Genomic DNA, 18,876 nt, shown 5'->3' with positions numbered 1-18,876 from the left:
GTTTATTAAAAAAATCTGAATGGTATTACGGCGAAAAAACACGGTAAAATGTTTAATTTAACTGATTTCAAAATAAAATTGCATTTGACCGGAACCGTTTCTCGAAAGTTTGTTTCTTCTCGAGACTTTTTGCACGGTGGTCGACTTGGCTTCCGGCATTGACATCAACTCGAAAACAAGACTTCATGAATATTCAGCGTGACTTTTAAAAAGTCATATAACACATACAAAGTAAGTAAGTATGTATAAGTAACCTGTATTGGTTTGCACTGAAAAATAAACATGTAATAAAATATATGCTCTCTAAAGATATGTACATATAAAACTGGAGAGAATACTACATATATTACTACAAAAATGTCTGTTTGTACCGTTGTTCATAACTTCGTATGTTCGTAAGTAGGGTGTTTGTATATGGATGTAAGCATTGAATAGATGAAAACGTGCACTTTTCTAAAGTCTTATTATTATAATTATTTTTTTTATGTCTCACTCCAATTGTAACTGGGCGACTATTTACAGAAGTGCAAGTTCGCCGTTCCACTGAGCCTCAAGCAAATCACTTTTGGGGATTTCCGCATTTGAGCCGAAATGACGTGCACTGAAAGGTCAAAGGTCAGTCTACCTTAGCGGGGAAGAAAGATAACTAAACTTGTGTTTAGTCTTTGTTTTTTTTTTTTGTTTTTCTACTTCTTTTTTTCCTTTCCTCTATTTTCATAACTTTGCCGCAGTGAATGGTAAATTTCTCCACTGTGTGACTAATAAATTCTAATCTAATCTAATCTAAAATCATGATTTTGACATTAATAATCTAATCTCTGTACCTGAGATGGAAACAATGTTTTTTTTAACCTCATATCACACATTTTTATGTGCGATACAAAAATTATTGTAACTAAATTCTACGAGTTGAAAAAAAAAAAATCAACGGAATTAACAGTTTACCGAGAGGCGGCTTGTTGGATGTTGGATGTTGGCCCGGTCTGCTGCGTTGCTAGGCAACAAGTTTGGGTCAGCGTGTAAAGCGACAGAAAAAAAAAGTGGAGCTTGTGTGAAGAGTTCGTGAGAGCGTTTTTTTTTTAATAAAAAGTGAAAACTATCCTCTATACTAGTATTATTTTGAAATTGTATAAAAAGTCATAAATATTCTATTTTATAATGAGATATTCAAGTTATTTATTTAAAGGAACATTTCTAGAATACCTAAATAACTAAATAGAGAAATGAATACCTAAATAACTAAATTGATAAATAATACATACATAAATAGATAAATAACTAAATAGATACATAAATAACTAAATGCATAGTTATCTATTTATTCAGCGAAGTAAATTAAAAAAAAATAGATGAATATATAAATTGATGAATATGTAAATATATAAATAGATAAACAGATAACTAAATAGATCAATACATAACTGAATAGATACATGAATAACTAAATAGATAAATACATAAATAACTAAATAAAAAAAATAACTAGATAAGTAAACAATTAACTAAATAGATAAATAAATACAAAATAAATAAATAGATAAATAACGAACTAAACATATAAATAAATAAATACATAAATACTGCAGATAAATGGATAAATACATTAATCGATAGATAAATAAATACATACATAAATAGATAAATAAAGAGATAGATAATTACATAAAAAAAACTAAACCAATAGACGGCCAAATCCAAACACCTGCTAAATCTGGTGTTATTTCATGAAACGTCACAACAAAATATGCCGTTTAGAAAAGAAAGTGGAGTACAATAGTCGTCCAAACGCCATTTGGCAAGATTTCATTAAGCATGATAAATAATCATCACTTGTGCACTTTGGTGATAAATAGAAGAATAATAGTGGTTGTATCTTGACTTCAAGATGGCCCCTTTTTCTTACAATAATAACATCTTTTCACCCCCCCCCCCCACCTTACATCTTCATATAAATCTTGCCTTCATCATCATCATCATCATCACCGCAATTTCTGTCATCAATGAGCAGCAAATGATGCTTTCATGCATCCCATCAGCCCCACTTGAAACGCTTTTGAAAGTCAGCCGAGAAGAAGAAGGAGGAGGAGGATCTTAGCTCTTAGCGTCACGCTTGTTAATGGGATGATCGCACATCAGAGTTAGGCATTGCATCTTTTCACTTTCTCGTAGGATGCCAGATTTTCACAGGTCACACACACACACATACATATATACATATATATAGTACACACATACATATTAGCATCTGTGCCTTTTCCTCATCTCCTCCTGGTAGCTCTTTTTGCATTCTCTCTCTCTCTCTCTCTCTCTCTCTCTCTCTCTCTCTCTCTCTCTCTCTCTCTCTCTCTCTCTCTCTCTCTCTCTCTCTCTCTCTCTCTCTCTCTCTCTCTCTCTCTCTCTCACGTCGTGTACGCCTCGCCTCGACACAAGCGCAACATCTCCTCTCCCCGCATGTAAAAAAAAAAACAAGCAAGAAAATGCTACGTGCTAACGACGGCGTGAGCGTGAGGATGCGTGGTGGGTTGATTTAGCGTCTTTTTTTGGCGGGGAGCTGCAAAGGACTACCTTGTCTTGAGGGAGGTGTGGGGTGGGGGGGGGGGGGACAAACATACATCCAGGATGTCCACCACGCCTGCTGCAGCCGACGGGAGCCAGAGGAAGTCTTGTAAGCAAACTTGATGATTTTTTGGATCATTTCGCGTGTGTGTGTTTGTTTGTATGACTAGTCTTGTGAGGACCACTGACATTTTATACCATACGCAGTGAGGACATTTTTGATAAGTGAGAACCGGTCCTCACAAGTTTTTCATTCTAAAGGCTTGTAGAGGGTCTATATATGCATCTGTTAACGTTTCAGAGAGGTCCTCACAAATTCACCCAAAATGATTTTTTTGGTGTGAATTTTCATTTCACTTGGATACACACACTTTTTACTCACTGTGTGTGTGTTTATATTTGTGTATGTGTGCTTAATGAGAGGAAAAAGTTCATAGCACAAAAAAGTAAAACGAGATTTTAACCAAATTCACTACAGGGGTGAGGACTTTGAATGTACCCATTGAGAAAGCTCACTCCTTCTTTATTTCAGTTTCAAATCCACTTTTTATTTCTTTGTTTTTAAAGAAGTTGAAGTGGGAAATGGGCTGACATTTACTCTTCAAATGGAACGCTAGTTATCTCAACTATGCAACGGTGGTCCTCACTCCTTATCTTGAGTTATCCGGACCTCACAAAACTATTGAAACAGGAATGTGTGTGTGTGTGTGCACGTGCACGTGCACGTGTCCAGAGGGAGAGTACAAATAAAACAACTTTGTTATACTGTAGAGTTTATTTCTTTAATTACAATAAAATAGCAGATGTTTTATACCTCAAATAGAGTATATTTTGTGTAGTTTTAAGGCTTATTTAGTAGAAAATGATGTTTTATGAGCACCTGGGAACGAATTATTCTCATTTGTAATGGTTTCTAATGGGAAATTAATGTTTGGCAATATTTCTGGGAACCAATTAAGTTGGTAAGCTGAGGTATGACTGTAATTTGCATTTGTTTTCGGGCGATAAAATACAAATCCAGCGTGCACAATCATGAGGTCTCCGATTTGTTGTTGCTGAAAAACGGCAATTGAAGAATGTGCGTGTGGGAGGAAGGCTACTGCTGCTGCTGTTACTTCATTGTGGCCTTCTGCAACACACACACAAACACACACACATATCCACAAAGTAGTGTGCTGAAAAGAGGCTGATTGATAACATGATGTGACTCATCATACACGCACACACACACACACACACATTACACAATCAGCGTGGTGGTGGAAGGGGAGGACGCTAGTAGTCGACTTGATGCAGCGGCCCTTTTATCACTTCCATTATGACCTGCACCGACCCCCCCCCCCCCCACTCCCTGCCCTTTTCTCCCACTCATCCTCCAGGCGTTCATAGCCCCCCCGCCCCCTTTCCTCCCTATCCTTCGCCCTCCTCCCACCGCCGTGGAGTTTGTTTATTTATTTTACCCACAATGCCTCACTTGGCCTCGCCGGGGTCAAAGTGTAATGACGTGATCAGCCGACAGACGCGAAAACAAACAGACTGTCAAAGTTGTCTCGCTCACTTTTTGTGGGGGAGTGACCCAAATTATATACAGTACGGTCAAACCTTGGTTTCCAACCATAATCCGTTCCAGAAACCTGTTTGAAAACATTTCCGATTATAGTCAATAGGATCGATATCTGCTTTTTTTTTAAATCGTGATTGAATAATAGAAAGGCCTGCTCAAAATGGCCAGTTTCAGAAGGTCCCGCCCCCTTGTTCATGACGTCACGCGAGGTTGTCTTGCCTTGCTTTAGAATCAAAACAATGGCCTCAGATTAGGAGAAGATGCTTTCTTGTTACTCATCCAGTTATGAATAGGATTCAAGTAGTTCTGAAGAGGAAAGCATCAATGTTTGCAATCGATGAAAGAAGTCCTTCCGTGTCATTTTGAGGCGTCAGGCCTCCAATGTAGCGTCCCAGAAAATGCACAAGATGGCGCCCAAGCTCCGTTGGAAATGGGCTGATTTGTCTGCTGGGAATTTGTGTCAACTAGTATCAAATAGTAGTCTCTGTGCAACACGCAACGATTCGCCATGGCGTTATTTATGTGTTTTCCTTCTAATTTCGCCATCAACACTGTGTTTTCAGAGCAAACAAAGTACCCAAATGCATTGCGTGTCGCTTTCTCGTTCAGGGGCGTTCCCTCCGTGACGTCACGTCAGGAATCGTCACCAACTGGAAAACAAGACTTCCTGAATATAATATCTAGATACACTAGGGCCGAGACGTTTTGACGTAAAAGTTGTACGCCCCGGGCTTCCGGGCAGATGTTATTTCAAACACTGCTCTTTAGTGAAATTGCAATTGTAACACTCAAGCACCCACCCACTTCCTATCTTTGTGGCCACCTGGCCCACCTCACTCAATCTCAAGTGGGCAATCTTTGTTTGGGCAATACTGTACGACGCTTTCACAGGTTTGAGGCGATGAGTGTGATTGAGTCATCCTTAGGATTTAAAAAATTACAAATAAGTCAAGGTTCCTGATGAACTTGTTGTCATTTCTCAGTAGCTTGATGAAGGCGCGCGCTTTCTAATTCCTCTTCACACTTTCTGCCTCGTCTTCCTCCACATTGTTGTCAGCTCAGCCGCCTGCCGCTCTTCTGGCGGCTATTTTTAGCCCTTTGCTCATATTTAGCCTGCGGGGTCTTTTCTTGAGAGTGCTTCGCAGATGTCGGCTGAGCGCTTTTGCACACAATCGCGCGGAGCAACAAAAAGGAAAAAAGCATCGCGTAGGGAGGCAAAGTGCACTCGCAACCAGAGGGATCTTGTCTAGCTGCGCTTGGAAACAGAATACGGATGATAATAAGAATAATAAGCATCATCATAATCATCATCATCATCATCATCATCATAATAAGAAGGAGAAGAAGAATGCTAATGCTTAAACTAATGCTAATGCTAATACTAATACTAATACTACTGTACTATTACTACTAATAATATACAGATGAAAACTCAAATGAACAAAAATAAGCAATTCAGAAAGCAAAACAAACCCCCCCAAAACTAAACATGACAACAAAAATAAACAACTAAATCTCGTCAAAAAAAAAGATGCAAGAAATGTAACAAATCAACTCGTTTCAAACGGAGATAAACATACAAAAAATACACAGAAATCAAAAGAAAAAAGGACAACTAAACAAACAAATTCACATAAAAATAAAAATTAAGATTAATATTAGGATTAGGATTAAGATTAAGATGAAATTTTAAAATGTAAAATGATATATGCATATAGATGTATATAATAATAATATAAACAATAATAAAATCCTCGAGTCACAGCTAATCAACAAAATAAATGAAGCTAAGCACAAAACAAACGGTGTTGTTGTTGTTGTTTGCAGTGGAGGTGGAGAGCGAGCACGTATCAAAGGCGTCGTCCGCCGAGTCCTCGTCCAGCGGCGGCGGCGGGCAGCTAAAGCTAAAGGACAGACACGTCCTGCTGGAAGAAGCCTTCCAGCAGGACGTGGAGCAGTACCTGTCTACCGGTTACCTCCAGATCGCCGAGAGACGAGGTGAGACGCCGTTCCTAGCTGGCTTTTTTTGTCACTGTTTTTTGTCATTTTTGGCCCTTTGCCATTGAACCCTATCAGAATCATCTTTATTGCCTCGGATGTAGAACACACGCTGCACTAGTATCATCACTTAAAAAATTGCAAATAGCCACTGTACATACACTTCTATTTGGGTTACTGTTTATAGAGTTAATGGCTTGGGGGAAGATGCTGTTTCAATGTCTGCTGGATTTGGCTGCCTGAGGGGAGTCGCTGGAAAAGGTGGTGGGCAGGGTGCGGAGGGTCCAACAGGATTTTTTTTTCTGTGCCCTTGTTTCCATTCTTGCAGTGTGCAAGTCCTCAAGAGTGGGTAGAGCGATGCTAATGATTTTTTTTCCGTTGAAGTCGGATTTTGTCCATTTTTGTGGCGCGCCCGAAGCAAACCGTGATGGAAGACAGGAGTGCCATCATATAACCCGCTAATCCCATCTCATGGTGTTCTTCTTCTTCTTCTTTCATATGCTGTCGACCCACGCGGCCCTTTCTCCACCCTCCCAACTGCATCGAGGTATGGTAGCCAATTTTATCTTACTATCCGCATCGGCCAATCAGATTGGAGATTGAAGGAGTTTACCAAATCCTAAATTAGTCCAAGACCAGATCTCCTACATGAAGATGACGGTTCACCTCAAATTGACCCCAGATTTTCCACGTTTCCATTGTGGGCCTTCTAAGCATGAAACTTTTATGATGTCTATTATCAATCATTCTTGCTAATGTTGCTAAAGCTAAAGCTCCTTGTTTTGCCATCTCAGCGGATTTCCGTCCCTTGCTGGACGGACGACCCCGTTTGGACTTTTGTGTCACGACGGCCGCTTGCTGCCTTCTTCTTGATGATCGCAGGGCCGATAGGCAGCATGTCCTCCATGGAGGTCAACGTGGACATGCTGGAGCAGATGGACCTGATGGACATGTCGGACCACGAGGCGCTCGATGTCTTCCTGCACTCGGGCGGAGAGGACAACAGCGCCGCCTCTCCGGTCGCAGGTGCCTCCTTAGCTTCTTCTCATCACGCTGGATATGATTGGAGAAGCTCACAAGTTTCCAGTTTGAGCGCAGTGGTGTCAAATGCGTCGCATTCTTTGAAAATGAGATTCCACAAGAGCCAAAGAGTTTGTTATTTTCATAAAAAAAGCCACTCAAAAACTTGTATTGGATTAGCCTTTATTAGTCTTGCAGTGGAGAAATTGACATTTCACAGCAGCAAAGTGAGGAAAGGAAGAAATAGAAAAACAAAATACAGGACTTGTCGTCAAGGTAGCCACTCTCGCGTAGCGCCATTTTGAAGTCAAAACAACAACAAAAAAGCAAAATAACCAAAGAATATGACAACCCAAAGACAGCCATTCAATCTGAAGCACTTTCTGCGCCCTCTTTGTTGTATGAAGCAGTTCCAGATGAAAGAGGAGAGGATCAAAGCGTCCTTTTCACCGGTGGATCAGGGACGTCATGGTGAAATGCAGCTACAAGCTAAATGTTGAAAGCAAACACGAAGCTGTAGCATCCGTTGTCTCACATCTCCTGTCCCACGTAAATCCGCCTCAATTCCAAGCGGCGACATGCCGAGGCATATGTGCTCATTAGGTTAAAACGCTTGTAGTTCCAAGAAGTCAAAACTTGGCCATCTCCTCCAACCTGACAATGAAAAATTGCGTTTCACAGGCCCCGAGTCTTTGAGCGCCGACATAAGCCTGGCGGTTCCCACTCCGACGGAGCTCCGCCACAAACTGTCCACCCGCAACACCGAAGAGGACGAGGAAGACGAGGACAAGGAAGAAGACGAAGCGGGAAGGAGGACCGTGAGGAGGAGGAGGAAGAAGAGGGCACCGCCGCCAGGACCGACGCCCCAAAGGGAAGACGGCTCCTCCAGGGTTTGATGAAGCAGGTGGGTGTGAGGCGGACGTGGCGGACGGAGAGAACGAGCCAAACCCCGCCCACCCCACCCTGCCCACACCCACAACTGCCACAACTGCCGCATGACGTCTGCCTTAAAGAGCAAATCGCAACAAGTTTAGGAGCACAACCAGTTGAACTCAAGTCCAGATGTTGTCTTATGATTTGGATGTCGTCGTACAAAGTGCTGAAAACGAGCACAAGGCATTAATTAACCTCCAAAAACATCAAACCTACTGGACACTTTGGTAGAGGCGGTCGCTCGGTCGCTCGGCATCATCCAGGTCAAAAAATATGTCATGTGATGACAACCATAGAAGAGGAAATGGTCCTTATCTTTGCATATTTGCTGTTTCTTGAGCTTCTGCATTGCCCTTTGTGGCTTTTAATGTTTCAACCTGAGCCATAGCTTCCAGATTCTCCAATCTTATTGAGTATTATCTTTTATTCTGTGTGTCTGTGGTGACTAATCCTGAGTGAAGAGTTGTTGATGGATTTGGAGTGCGCTGCGTATATATTTATATATTTTTGTGTGTAGTGCACGTTGTTTCCCTTCAAAGAGTGAAATAAAGGTGACCTGGGGACAGTGTCATGGTGGTGGGTTCAAGGACACTCAGTTTTTCCTTCCCTTAATGAACATCACGACGACGCAACTTATCAACTAGTCTCATTGTACTTGAACGTCCCTCCTAACACTACATGCGCAATAATAAGTCATAAATAGACTATATTTTATTATATTATGTCTATTTCCATGTAAATATCAATGTTCCTATAGTAAAGCGTTTTTTTTGCCGAAAAAAACGACCATGAATAGCAGGGGTGTCCAAAGTGGGTCCCGGAGGGCCGCCGTCCTGCCTGTTTTCCAGCTCTCCCAGGAGCAACGCACCTGATTCAAATCATCAGGACCATATTGATGCTGCTTTACGGCTGGCTGATGAGCTGATCATTTCAATCAGGTGCGTTGTTCCTGGGTGAGCTGGAAAACAGGCAGGACGGCGGCCCTCCAGGACCCACTTTGGACACCCCTGATGTATAGTAAGGCGTTTTTAGCCGAAAAAAACGACCATGTCAAGTAAGGCGTTTTAGCCTCAGTCTCTTGTACAACGTGTTTTAAAACATTTTGTCGAATTTGTACTTCACAATGTCGTATTTAGCTGTCTGGTGTGGCGGTAATGCTCATTTATGCTGTAGCGATATAGTACATTACTGTACATGTACATACTGCGTGCTACGGATACTATACCGTTGTTACGTTAGAGACAATTTGATAGCTGACCACTAGAGGGTGCCATTGTACCATAAAATCAGAATCAAAACCTTTATTCGTCCCACAATGGGGACAATTGCAAAACATATAAGGAAGCAGGGAGTTCCACTTTTCTTCCCACCTTCACATCCTTATATGTTTCCCACAGTGACACACTGATGACATGGCTGCTTTGCTTTAATCGCACCACGTCCCTCTTCATGCCTCAAGCCGTCCAGGCCGATTGTGATTCAGCAGAACTTCCGCGGTCACTCCGGACTGCTCACTGGGGCCCTGCTTGTCCATTCTCAAGAAGAAGAAAAAAAACACCAGCCATCTGGTCTCGCACGGGGTAAGAGGTCAACTCTCAGGCTGGTAATGAGGATGGTGTTGTCAGGGGGATGAAGGAGGGGTTGTGCGCGCGCGCGCACGTGCACTAATGTGTGAGGCCAATGGCGGGGTCTGTCTGTTTCCTGAGTGAGCATTAAACATTAACGAGTCTGGCGAACACGTTCGACAAGCGGAAAGAGCCATAGGTCCTGTCATTAATATCTATAAATACGATACGATACCAATTTTGATCATGTTGACATAAAATTCAAAGTTAATCATTATTTTGAAGAAAAAAATCAATTTGGACATGAAATATCTGTACAGTAGTGGTCTTACCTTGTATTATTATTATTATTATTATTAGCTGGCTGGATGGCTATCTAGCTGGCTATTTGGTTAGCTATCTAATAGCCATAATCTATTAGCTGTCTAGCTGGCTGGATAGCTGATAGATAGCCAGCTATTAGCTATCGAGCTATCAGTAGCAATCTATTAGCTATCTAGTTAGCTTTCTATCTATTTGAGTTACTTCCGGGTCGAGTGAACGCTGGAGCGTGTGGCTGCCGCTGCTCACGGACAAAAAAACTTATCCTGTGACTGTAAAGTGTCCTTGAGAGTTTTGAAAGGCGCTTATAAATGAAATTTATTAATTAATTATTAATTAGTGGTGACATCACTGTGTATACCGTGAACACGGGCTGCAGACAGGGTGTCTCTGGCAGGATTACGGCTCGTTGAGTCAACAAAACCGCTATTTGTGTTGTCTACACTTCCAATGCCTATAAATAAACGACAAAGATAGCGATTGTGTGACCTCAGGGGGCAAAACGAACTCCTGGTGGGCCTCCCGCACTCTAGATAGCAAATTCAAGTTAACTAATGACACCCAAAGCTTGTTTGTATTTGTCTCCTACTCACGAATGGACCTAGCACATTTATTATACATAAAATAAGGTATTTTTGTGTAGTTTTTAGGCTTATTTAGTCGGAAATTATGTTTTATGGGGACCTGGGAACGGATTATTCTAATTTTTAATGGTTTCTTATGGGAAATAAATGTTTGGTAGATGAACTTTTTGCCTTACACACACTTTCTGGGAACCAATTAAGTTTGTAAGCTGAGGTATCGCTGTAGTCACTTCGTTGTGTCATTGATGAGAGTGATTAGAATGGGAAATGTATCAGTTTGTGACCAAATCTGTTTTCGAACCGGAACGGAAACAAAAAAAAAAGAGTTTTCACATGTCTTGTGAAATTCACCCCTCCTCCCCTCGCCTCCTCTAGATATTGTTTCATGGGGAGACTCGGTGGACCCTCTGCTTCCATCGCTTGTGACGTTACCACGGCAATAAGGGGGTCGCCCTTTGCGCTCTGAACTCTGGCCTTTGCTCCTCCGCAGGCTTAAGCTTCTTGTATTAGCGCTACCCAGGAAAAAAGAATAGGGAAAGTGGGGTGGGGGGAGGGTGGCACATGTCAGAATCGGCTGGAATGCCACTTAAAGTGTTGTACAAGGAAAAATGATATTTTGGACTCGACAGAAAAGTTGCGTTTCATCTCGTCATGTTCTACTCATGGTTTTGTTTGCTACTTTGGACCTTTCATGTTTGCTTCCATTATTTGTAACGTTGGCTTATTAGCTTGCTTATTGTTGTGACGATGCAACCTTCACACACTAATAACACACGTGTGTGTGTGTGTGTGTGTGTGTGTGTGTGTGTGTGTGTGTTTGTCAGTGCGTGCATTTGTGTGTATTTGTGTTTAATGCCCTCTGATTGGCTGAATCTTCAAATGTTCTAAATGCAGTATAGCATCTATTGTCACTATCCTCCGTAGGCCTCTGAGTGTGTTCGTAAGCTAACCGGCATCATCGCCATGGATACCCCACCAACTATGACCCCCGCCCATCCCAATTCTCAATGCCTTTGCACAACACCTTGCCCCCCCCCCCCCCCCCGTTTACCCCCCTCATACCTCTTGGCTCTCTCTCTTTTTGTCTTTTGACAAAGCTTGACAAACAGCATGTGACTGACGGAGCTTAGCGCCGCTTGTCCATTCACGTCCACATGCACACGGAAAACCAAGCAGCCATATTGATTTTTATTGATGAACCCTCGCAGCCGGCAGAGAAGGAAACAAGGAAAGTCAGCGGGAATCATCATAGTGGGGTCCCCCCCCCAAAAAAAAAAAAAACTACAATCATGAGATGCTTTTATTTGATTGTTTTTGCTATTGATGAACACTGTCAGCTTCTGGAGCGAAGCCAGTCATGGTTTTTGTTGGGAGATTCCAGACATTTTGCCTCAAACAATAACCAAAATATTTATTGACAGGAAAGCACCGCGGCAAAGTAATAAACAGAAATCGCTGGTGACAAGGAGCCAGAAGAAGGGATACATCAACAAAAGCGCTTCCAAAAGGTAAGCAAAAAATAATAATAAGAAGAAGACATTAAGAAATGAATCACACAAATCGAAAAGGAAAAATAATTTTAAACAACAATCTATGAATAATGAGAGGTGGAGAAAACAAGACTTGAAGTACTCCCGTAAACAAGATCAATCATCCAATCAGAGTCTAGGCAACTTGGTGTCCATAATGTCCAACGTGTCCAGAATTTGTAAAATGGCTTCAAATGACTTCTACTGAGCGTATTTTACAAAGATTCCACCGCATGTCGCTTTATTTTACCTTTTAAGACTCGCACTGAATATTCAGGAAGTCTTGTTTTTGAGTTGATGACGATGCCTGACGTGACGTCACGGAGGGAACGCCCCTGACCGAGAATGCGACACATAATCCATTTTGCGGTACTTTGTTTGGTCTGAAAACTTCGTGTTGATGGCAAAATTAGAAGGAAAACACATAAATCACGCCATGGCTAATCGTTGTGTGTTGCACCAAGACTATTACTTGATACTAGTTGACACAAATTCCCAGCAGACAAATCAGCCCATTTCCAAGGAAGCTTGGGCGCCATCTTGTGCATATTCTGGGCGCTATATTGGAGTCCAGACGCCTCAAAATGATACAGAAGGACTTCTTTAATCGATGGCAAACATTGATGCTTTCCTCTTCAGAACTTTTTGAATCATATTCATAACTGGATGAGTAACAAGAAAGCATCTTCTCCCAATCTGAAGCCATTGTTTTGATTCTCCAGCAAGGCGGAGCGTCCTGGCGTGACGTCACGAACAAGGGGGCGGGACCTTCTGAAACTCTGCATCTCCGAGGTCATTTTGAAGTCGTTTTGGCACACTTTAACTCATTGTTATTGGTGTTTTGCATTTGACTCAAAATATCATCCTGCGGCTATTTTAGATGCTATCAAACATATTTCTGATGTCAGTTAGGAAACAAAAAAGTGATGTCGGTTGTCCTTTAAGATGGACTTTTTTTTTCTTCCAGATTGACGTGACCCGGCAGTGATGGACAAGTCCTCCCTGAGCACGTGGAACATTTTGGGAGCAGAACACTACGCAGTAAGTAAATCCATCTGGACTTAACTTGTTAAATGAAAGTGGTCGGCCCGCTAATGAATCCGCATGCGTATTAATTAATCAGCCGCCGCTTTTGTGCCCTAAATCACACAAAGTTGCTTCAAGGATTCATTCAAGATAAACGTCAGAGAACAGCACGTGCGCACGTTTCTATTTAAGACAAACACGGGAGGGGTGAAAATGATTAACCCCCGCAAGACATTGGCCTAATTAATTCTGCTTAAGTGAGGCGAGCAACCTTGAAAGAGCGCCAGGCGGTCAGCTCAACTCATGTAAAATGGATGTCGGCGTACAACGCCAACACGTGTAATCTTTCGGCGGCGGGCCGACTCACCGCTAAGAGGCCACGCCACTATTTTGCGCAAGCGGCCTCTGCTTTTTCAATACATTTGCACAGGAAGTAGCATGTAGCTGCTATGAAGTCTTCTGTGCGTAGCCTGAAACCTGATAATGTGATCAGCTAAACTGTACCTCAAACTAAACACTCTACAACATTTTAGGCCACCTAGAAAAAAAGGAGATTAAGGATTCCTTTAATCCATCCATCCATGCATGCATGCATACATACGTACACGCATACACGCATACGTAAATAAACAAACAAATGGATCAATGAATGAATGAATGAATAAATGAACAAATGAATCCACGAATAAACCAATTGACGAATAAATGAATAAATACTGTATATACATAGATAAATAAACATATCAATACATGAATAAATAAATACATAACTGCATACATAAATCAATAAATCAAAAAATAAATACATAAATACATAAATTCATAAATACATACACCCATAACTAAATAAATAAATGCACACATAAATAAATAGATACACAAATAAATAGTAGAATAAATACATATTTTTTTACGTAAAGTACGTAAGTAAGGAAGTAATTAATGAAGTACTGTCAGGAATTAAGAAAATAAGTTATTAAATAAGTCATTAAGTGAATAAATGTGTGGGGTTAAGATGTTTATCATTGCTGTCATGTGTGCCTCACATTTCTATGAAAATTAGTTGGGCAAGAAAAAATGTGGCTCCAACAGTGCCCTTTTTTGAGCCTAAACGGTGTGCAACGGTCGCACAATGCGGCGCTGTCAGCAGGCCGCATCGGCCCACTTTGTGGCGGAATGCAGAGCCGGCCGGCACTTTTCTTCCCCAAATCCGGCGCAAACACACAAATGGCCTCTTTCACGCCGCTCTCCCTCCCGAATCAGAGCAACGCGTCATTCGGCGCGCCTCGAGTGTCCGTAATCAAGGCTCAAAATGGCCGCTTTGCTTGATTCCTTGCCATCACCCGAGGAAATCAAGTGGCTTCTTTCACACCTGCTGCTGCGTCGCGTGTCAGGGATTTCCGAGGCCCGACGCATTCCTGCGGTTTCGCACCGTACTTTGGTAAATACGCACCCACCCGCCCCCTTCCTCTCTTCTTGCAACCACCCGTCTTCACTCTCCAGCCTGCGGTGCGCAATAAAAATATGAGAGGTTGACTACTGGCAGGGATTTTGGCAAGCTCCATTCAACATCGACTGGACACAGTGACCATTAAAGGACAACCGACGCCTCCGGACAGGTTGTGTCCATCATTTGTAAAATCATTTCAAATGACTTCTACTGAGCGTATTTGACAAAGATTCCAGCGCATATAGCGAGCTATATTTTACCTTTTAAGACTCGCGCTTAATATTCAGGAAGTCTTGTTTTCCAGTTGATGACGATTCTGACCGAGAAAGCGACACACAATGCATTTTGGGTACTTTGTTTGGTCTGAAAACTTTGTGTTGATGGCGAAATTAGAAGGAAAACACACAAATAACGCCATGGTGAATCATTGTGTGTTGCACAGAGACTACTATTTGATACTAGTTGACACAAATTCCCAGCAGACAAATCAGCCCATTTCCATCGGAGCTTGGGCGCCATCTTGAGCATGTTCTGGGATTGTTGGCTCGAATTGATACGGAAGAACTTCTTGAATCGATTGCAAACATGTATGCTTTCCTCTTCAGAACTATTTGAATCCTATTCATAAGTGGATGAGTAACAAGAAAGCATCTTCTCCGAATCCGAAGCCATTGTTTTGATTCTGGAACAAGGCAGTTTGTGAAAGAGTATCATGGCGCGTATCGGTTGTCCTTTAATGCTGTATTCCGTTTCCTGAGTAAAACTCATTCGGAGTCTTCAGGCAGCAGATCTCTACTGGCCAAATGGACATTTTGATGACGGGTACAAAATATATTTCGCCGATTCTCTCGAGTTCCTCTGCGACCAATACAAAGAGTATGTGAGTGTTGCGGTTCCACAATTGGGCCGTCTGCTCAAGTTATTGAGGCATAACGTGTTTATTGCCTGTTAGGAAGCAAACATGAACGGCCCGTGTATGCAGCATAATCCTCTCCCCACTCTCGGGCTCCATAACAGCGGGGTTTAGTTCCAGAAGCAACTTCTCCTTCACTCGCCAGTTGTTGAGGTTGCACGCCCGAGGTCAAAGGTCCTCATCTGGAACGCCCCTGGCCCCCCCGCCCCCTTTCACACTGATCAAGGTCACGCTGTCCAAAAGCCGTGAACCCCGATTCCTGCCCGGGCCTCATCTGGCTGTCGGCATTTAAGCCCATATGAATCATTCCCAAAGGGGAATGCTTTTAATTCTTTCTTTTGGTGCAGAAAAGTTCAAGTTAATCATTTTAGATGCCTTGATGCGGGTAACCCACATAAAAACAAAAACAAAAAGAAGACAAACACCAGGATAGCAGCGATTCTGAAAATGCTCCATGCATTGGGTTTGGAATTTATGGTGACGCTCCCCCACTCGTCCATATCCCCCACGGGGTGCGTGACATTTCGAGTAGAAAGACGTCTGTTTTCCTCTACTTTGGACAGCAAGGATCTGCTTGGGTGACATGCCTTAAAGGACAACCGACACCATTTTTCTTGTTTGTTTCCGAACTGACATCAGAAAAACATTTTACAGCATCTAAAATCCCCTAAACACGCAGGCTGATATTTGTAGTCAAATGAAAAACACCAATAATAATGACTTAAAGTCTCCAAAAAGGACTTCAAAATGCATCTTGTGCATTTTCTGGGTGCTACATTGCTGTCATTGACGGCTCGAATTGATACGGGAGGACTCCTTTAATCGATTGCAAACATTGATGCTTTCCTCTTCAGAACATTTTGAATACTATTCTTAACTGGATGAGTAACAAATAGCATCTTCTCCCAATCTGAAGCCATTGTTGTGATTTGTGGCTTGACGTCACGAACAAGGGGGCGGGACCTTCTGAAACTCGCCGTCATTTTGAAGTCGTTTTGGGACACTTGAGGTCATTTTTATTGCGGTTTTGCATTTGACTACAAATATCAGCCTGCGTGTTTTGCATGCTATATTTTAGATGCTATAAAGCGTTTTTCTGATGTCAGTTAGGAAACAAAAAAAAAATGGTGTCTGTTGTCCTTTAATGGGATGCCGATGGCAGCCGGAGGTTTGACTGAAAATATTGAAAAGTGGAATATGTCGTTTTTCACATTTTATTCGAATTCGTATCAACTTTGCATGAAAAAAAAGACAAAATAGCCATTATCACATTCTGTCACATACATGCCACAACCAATTGTAAAAAGTCACTTTTACATATCACATGTGTGATTAATGCTCAATTATTATTGTATTTGAAGGCTTGTGAAGACTTTTGTACACTCAAAAGTTTGGAGGGTTAGAAGATTTTAGGATTGTTCCACCAAATGCTCTGCGGGATTTGATGGGATGTGGCATTTCAAAAGATCGGTGGGGGCGAGCTAGGGGAGCCTTTAAACCTTCACCTTTTGGCCTCTTGCTCTCCACAAAGCAAAAAAAAAAAAAAGGGGGGGGGGGGGGATTGGGAACCTGTATCGCAAATCTCGCCTCGTGGCAAAACTAGCAAAATTGGACTTGAGGGGAAGGGGGGGGTGGACAAGGTTTCGTAGAAGAGCACTTGAAGACATCACGTGGAGAAAATGATTGAGTGCAAAAGGCGGCCGAGTAGAAAGAGAAACTGGGGGATGGTGAGCGGGGAGGGGGTGGGCTTAGAAGAGATGGTGTGGCTGCCAGCCTTCCTGTTTGATTAGCCATTAGCCCGTGGTGCTGGTGGGAGTCGCAGTCACAGCGTCACTTCCTTTGATTACACCACAAAGGGGACTGCTAGAAAAAAAAAAAAAAAAAAAAACGCCCCCCTCCCTCCACCGACGAACCCCCCCGGCGCTTCGGGGGGCTGATTTAGCTTGTTGCTCTTTACGCTTCCTCGCTCGCTGCAATCAAACAGAGGGCAAAACACACACAAACGTTCCGTTTTTATGTGTAATTTGCATGCCAGGCCACTAGGTGGCCACACTGAGCATTGGGTGGGATGCATACGCATCACTGTTTTCAACAAACTGTTAAAGGACAACCGACAGCATTTTTTTGTTTCCTGACTGACATCAGAAAAAGGTTTCATAGCATCTAAAATAGCCAAAACGCGCCCGTGGTCGCAAATGTTGAAAACAGGAAGCGAACAAGAGGCCGCTGTCGGTGACAAAAGTAATTGGCGAGACACAGACGTTAACTGCAAAGGGAAATGGTAGGAGGAGGAGGTGGGAGGAAACGGGTTTGATGGGCCTCCATGTAAAGAGTGCAAGTAGACTGTAAAAACGGAGACGGCGGGACACCATTAAAAAAAAAAAGAGAGAGAGAAGCTGGGGACAGACAAGCAAAGCTGTGCACGGGTCAACCACTTGCGCCATGTGCTAACTAACGTTCCTTAACTTGCATAACGATCTGTCCCCAAAACAATGTGGGCAATTCCAGACTGATTCAAATACATTTTCCATGGATGAGCCAGCCTTAAAGGACAACCGACGCCTCCGGACAAGTTGTGTCCATCATTTGTAAAATGGCTTCAAATGACTTCTACTGAGCATATTTTGGGTACTTTTTTCACCTGAAAACACAGTGTTGATCCCTGTTGATAGCAAAATTAGAAGGAAAACACAGAAATAACACGATAGTGAATCGTTGTGTGGAAGGACTTCCTTCATCGATTGCAAACATGTATGCTTTCCTCTTCAGAACTATTTGAATCCTATTCATAACTGGATGTGTAACAAGAAAGCATCTTCTCCGAATCTCAAGCCATTGTTTTGATTGTCCAGAAAGACGTCTTGGCGTAACGTCACAAACTGGGGGCTGAAAATGCCCAATTCGCAGCTCAATTTTTTGCAAACTTTGGACACTTTTGACACTTTTTATTGGTGTTCCGCATTTGATTCAAAACAGCATACTGCGTGTTTTGGGTATTTTAGATGCTATAAAATGTTTTTCTGATGTCAGTTAGGAAACAAAAAAGTGACGTCGGTTGTCTCTTAGACTGCTGTAATATTTCTTATTACAAATTCCAGGACCTTGTGTTTTGTGTGTATTTCAATAATTGGCGATATATAACATACATACGCGAGCAACTGTCGCTGTGCTGTTTTAGTTTTTCCGTACGCAGGCGGCAAAAGATAAGACGACGATGAGCTAATTGAAATGTTATCCCGATCTGATCTGCCAGGATTACTTAAGCAGTACATTTTTAATGCATTGTCAGTGAGGCAATTACACGCCGCCTGTGTGTGTGTGTGTGTGTGTGTGTGTGTGTGTGTGTGTGTGTGTGTGTGTGTGTGTGTGTGTGTGAGCGACTGGAGAAAAGGGGGTTGGGATTATCAACCAATGTGA

General features: G+C 42.3%; 2 protein-coding genes across 3 annotated transcripts in view; both read left to right on the top strand.

The window, feature by feature from the left end:
- The first annotated feature begins 2,410 nt into the window (after positions 1-2,410).
- dtnbp1b (dystrobrevin binding protein 1b) lies at positions 2,411-8,640 on the top strand. Of its 2 annotated transcripts, none has more exons than XM_089023474.1 (4): positions 2,411-2,665; positions 5,948-6,118; positions 7,001-7,144; positions 7,820-8,640. In XM_089023474.1, exons 1-4 carry the CDS (start codon positions 2,620-2,622, stop codon positions 8,032-8,034), a joined length of 576 nt encoding a protein of 191 aa, XP_088879600.1. In that variant the 5' UTR covers positions 2,411-2,619; the 3' UTR covers positions 8,035-8,640. The 2 variants fall into 2 exon arrangements, with proteins under 2 accessions (XP_088879600.1, XP_088879601.1); XM_089023475.1 differs by having other exon boundaries at positions 2,414-2,665; positions 7,010-7,144.
- A 4,427-nt stretch (positions 8,641-13,067) lies between these two features.
- Positions 13,068-18,876, top strand: part of jarid2b (jumonji and AT-rich interaction domain containing 2b) — a 62,034-nt gene continuing 56,225 nt past the window's right edge. Inside the window, exon 1 of the mRNA XM_089023373.1 lies at positions 13,068-13,111. The gene's annotated coding sequence lies outside the window, so the exon portion shown is untranslated. The remainder of the gene's footprint in view (positions 13,112-18,876) is intronic.

Source organism: Hippocampus bargibanti, linkage group LG20 (genome assembly GCF_051943395.1).
Source record: "Hippocampus bargibanti isolate YZ-2025 linkage group LG20, ASM5194339v1, whole genome shotgun sequence".
Classification (NCBI taxonomy): domain Eukaryota; kingdom Metazoa; phylum Chordata; class Actinopteri; order Syngnathiformes; family Syngnathidae; genus Hippocampus; species Hippocampus bargibanti.
The sequence above is the reverse complement of the archived record's forward strand: the minus strand, read 5'-3'. Positions and strand labels throughout refer to the sequence as shown.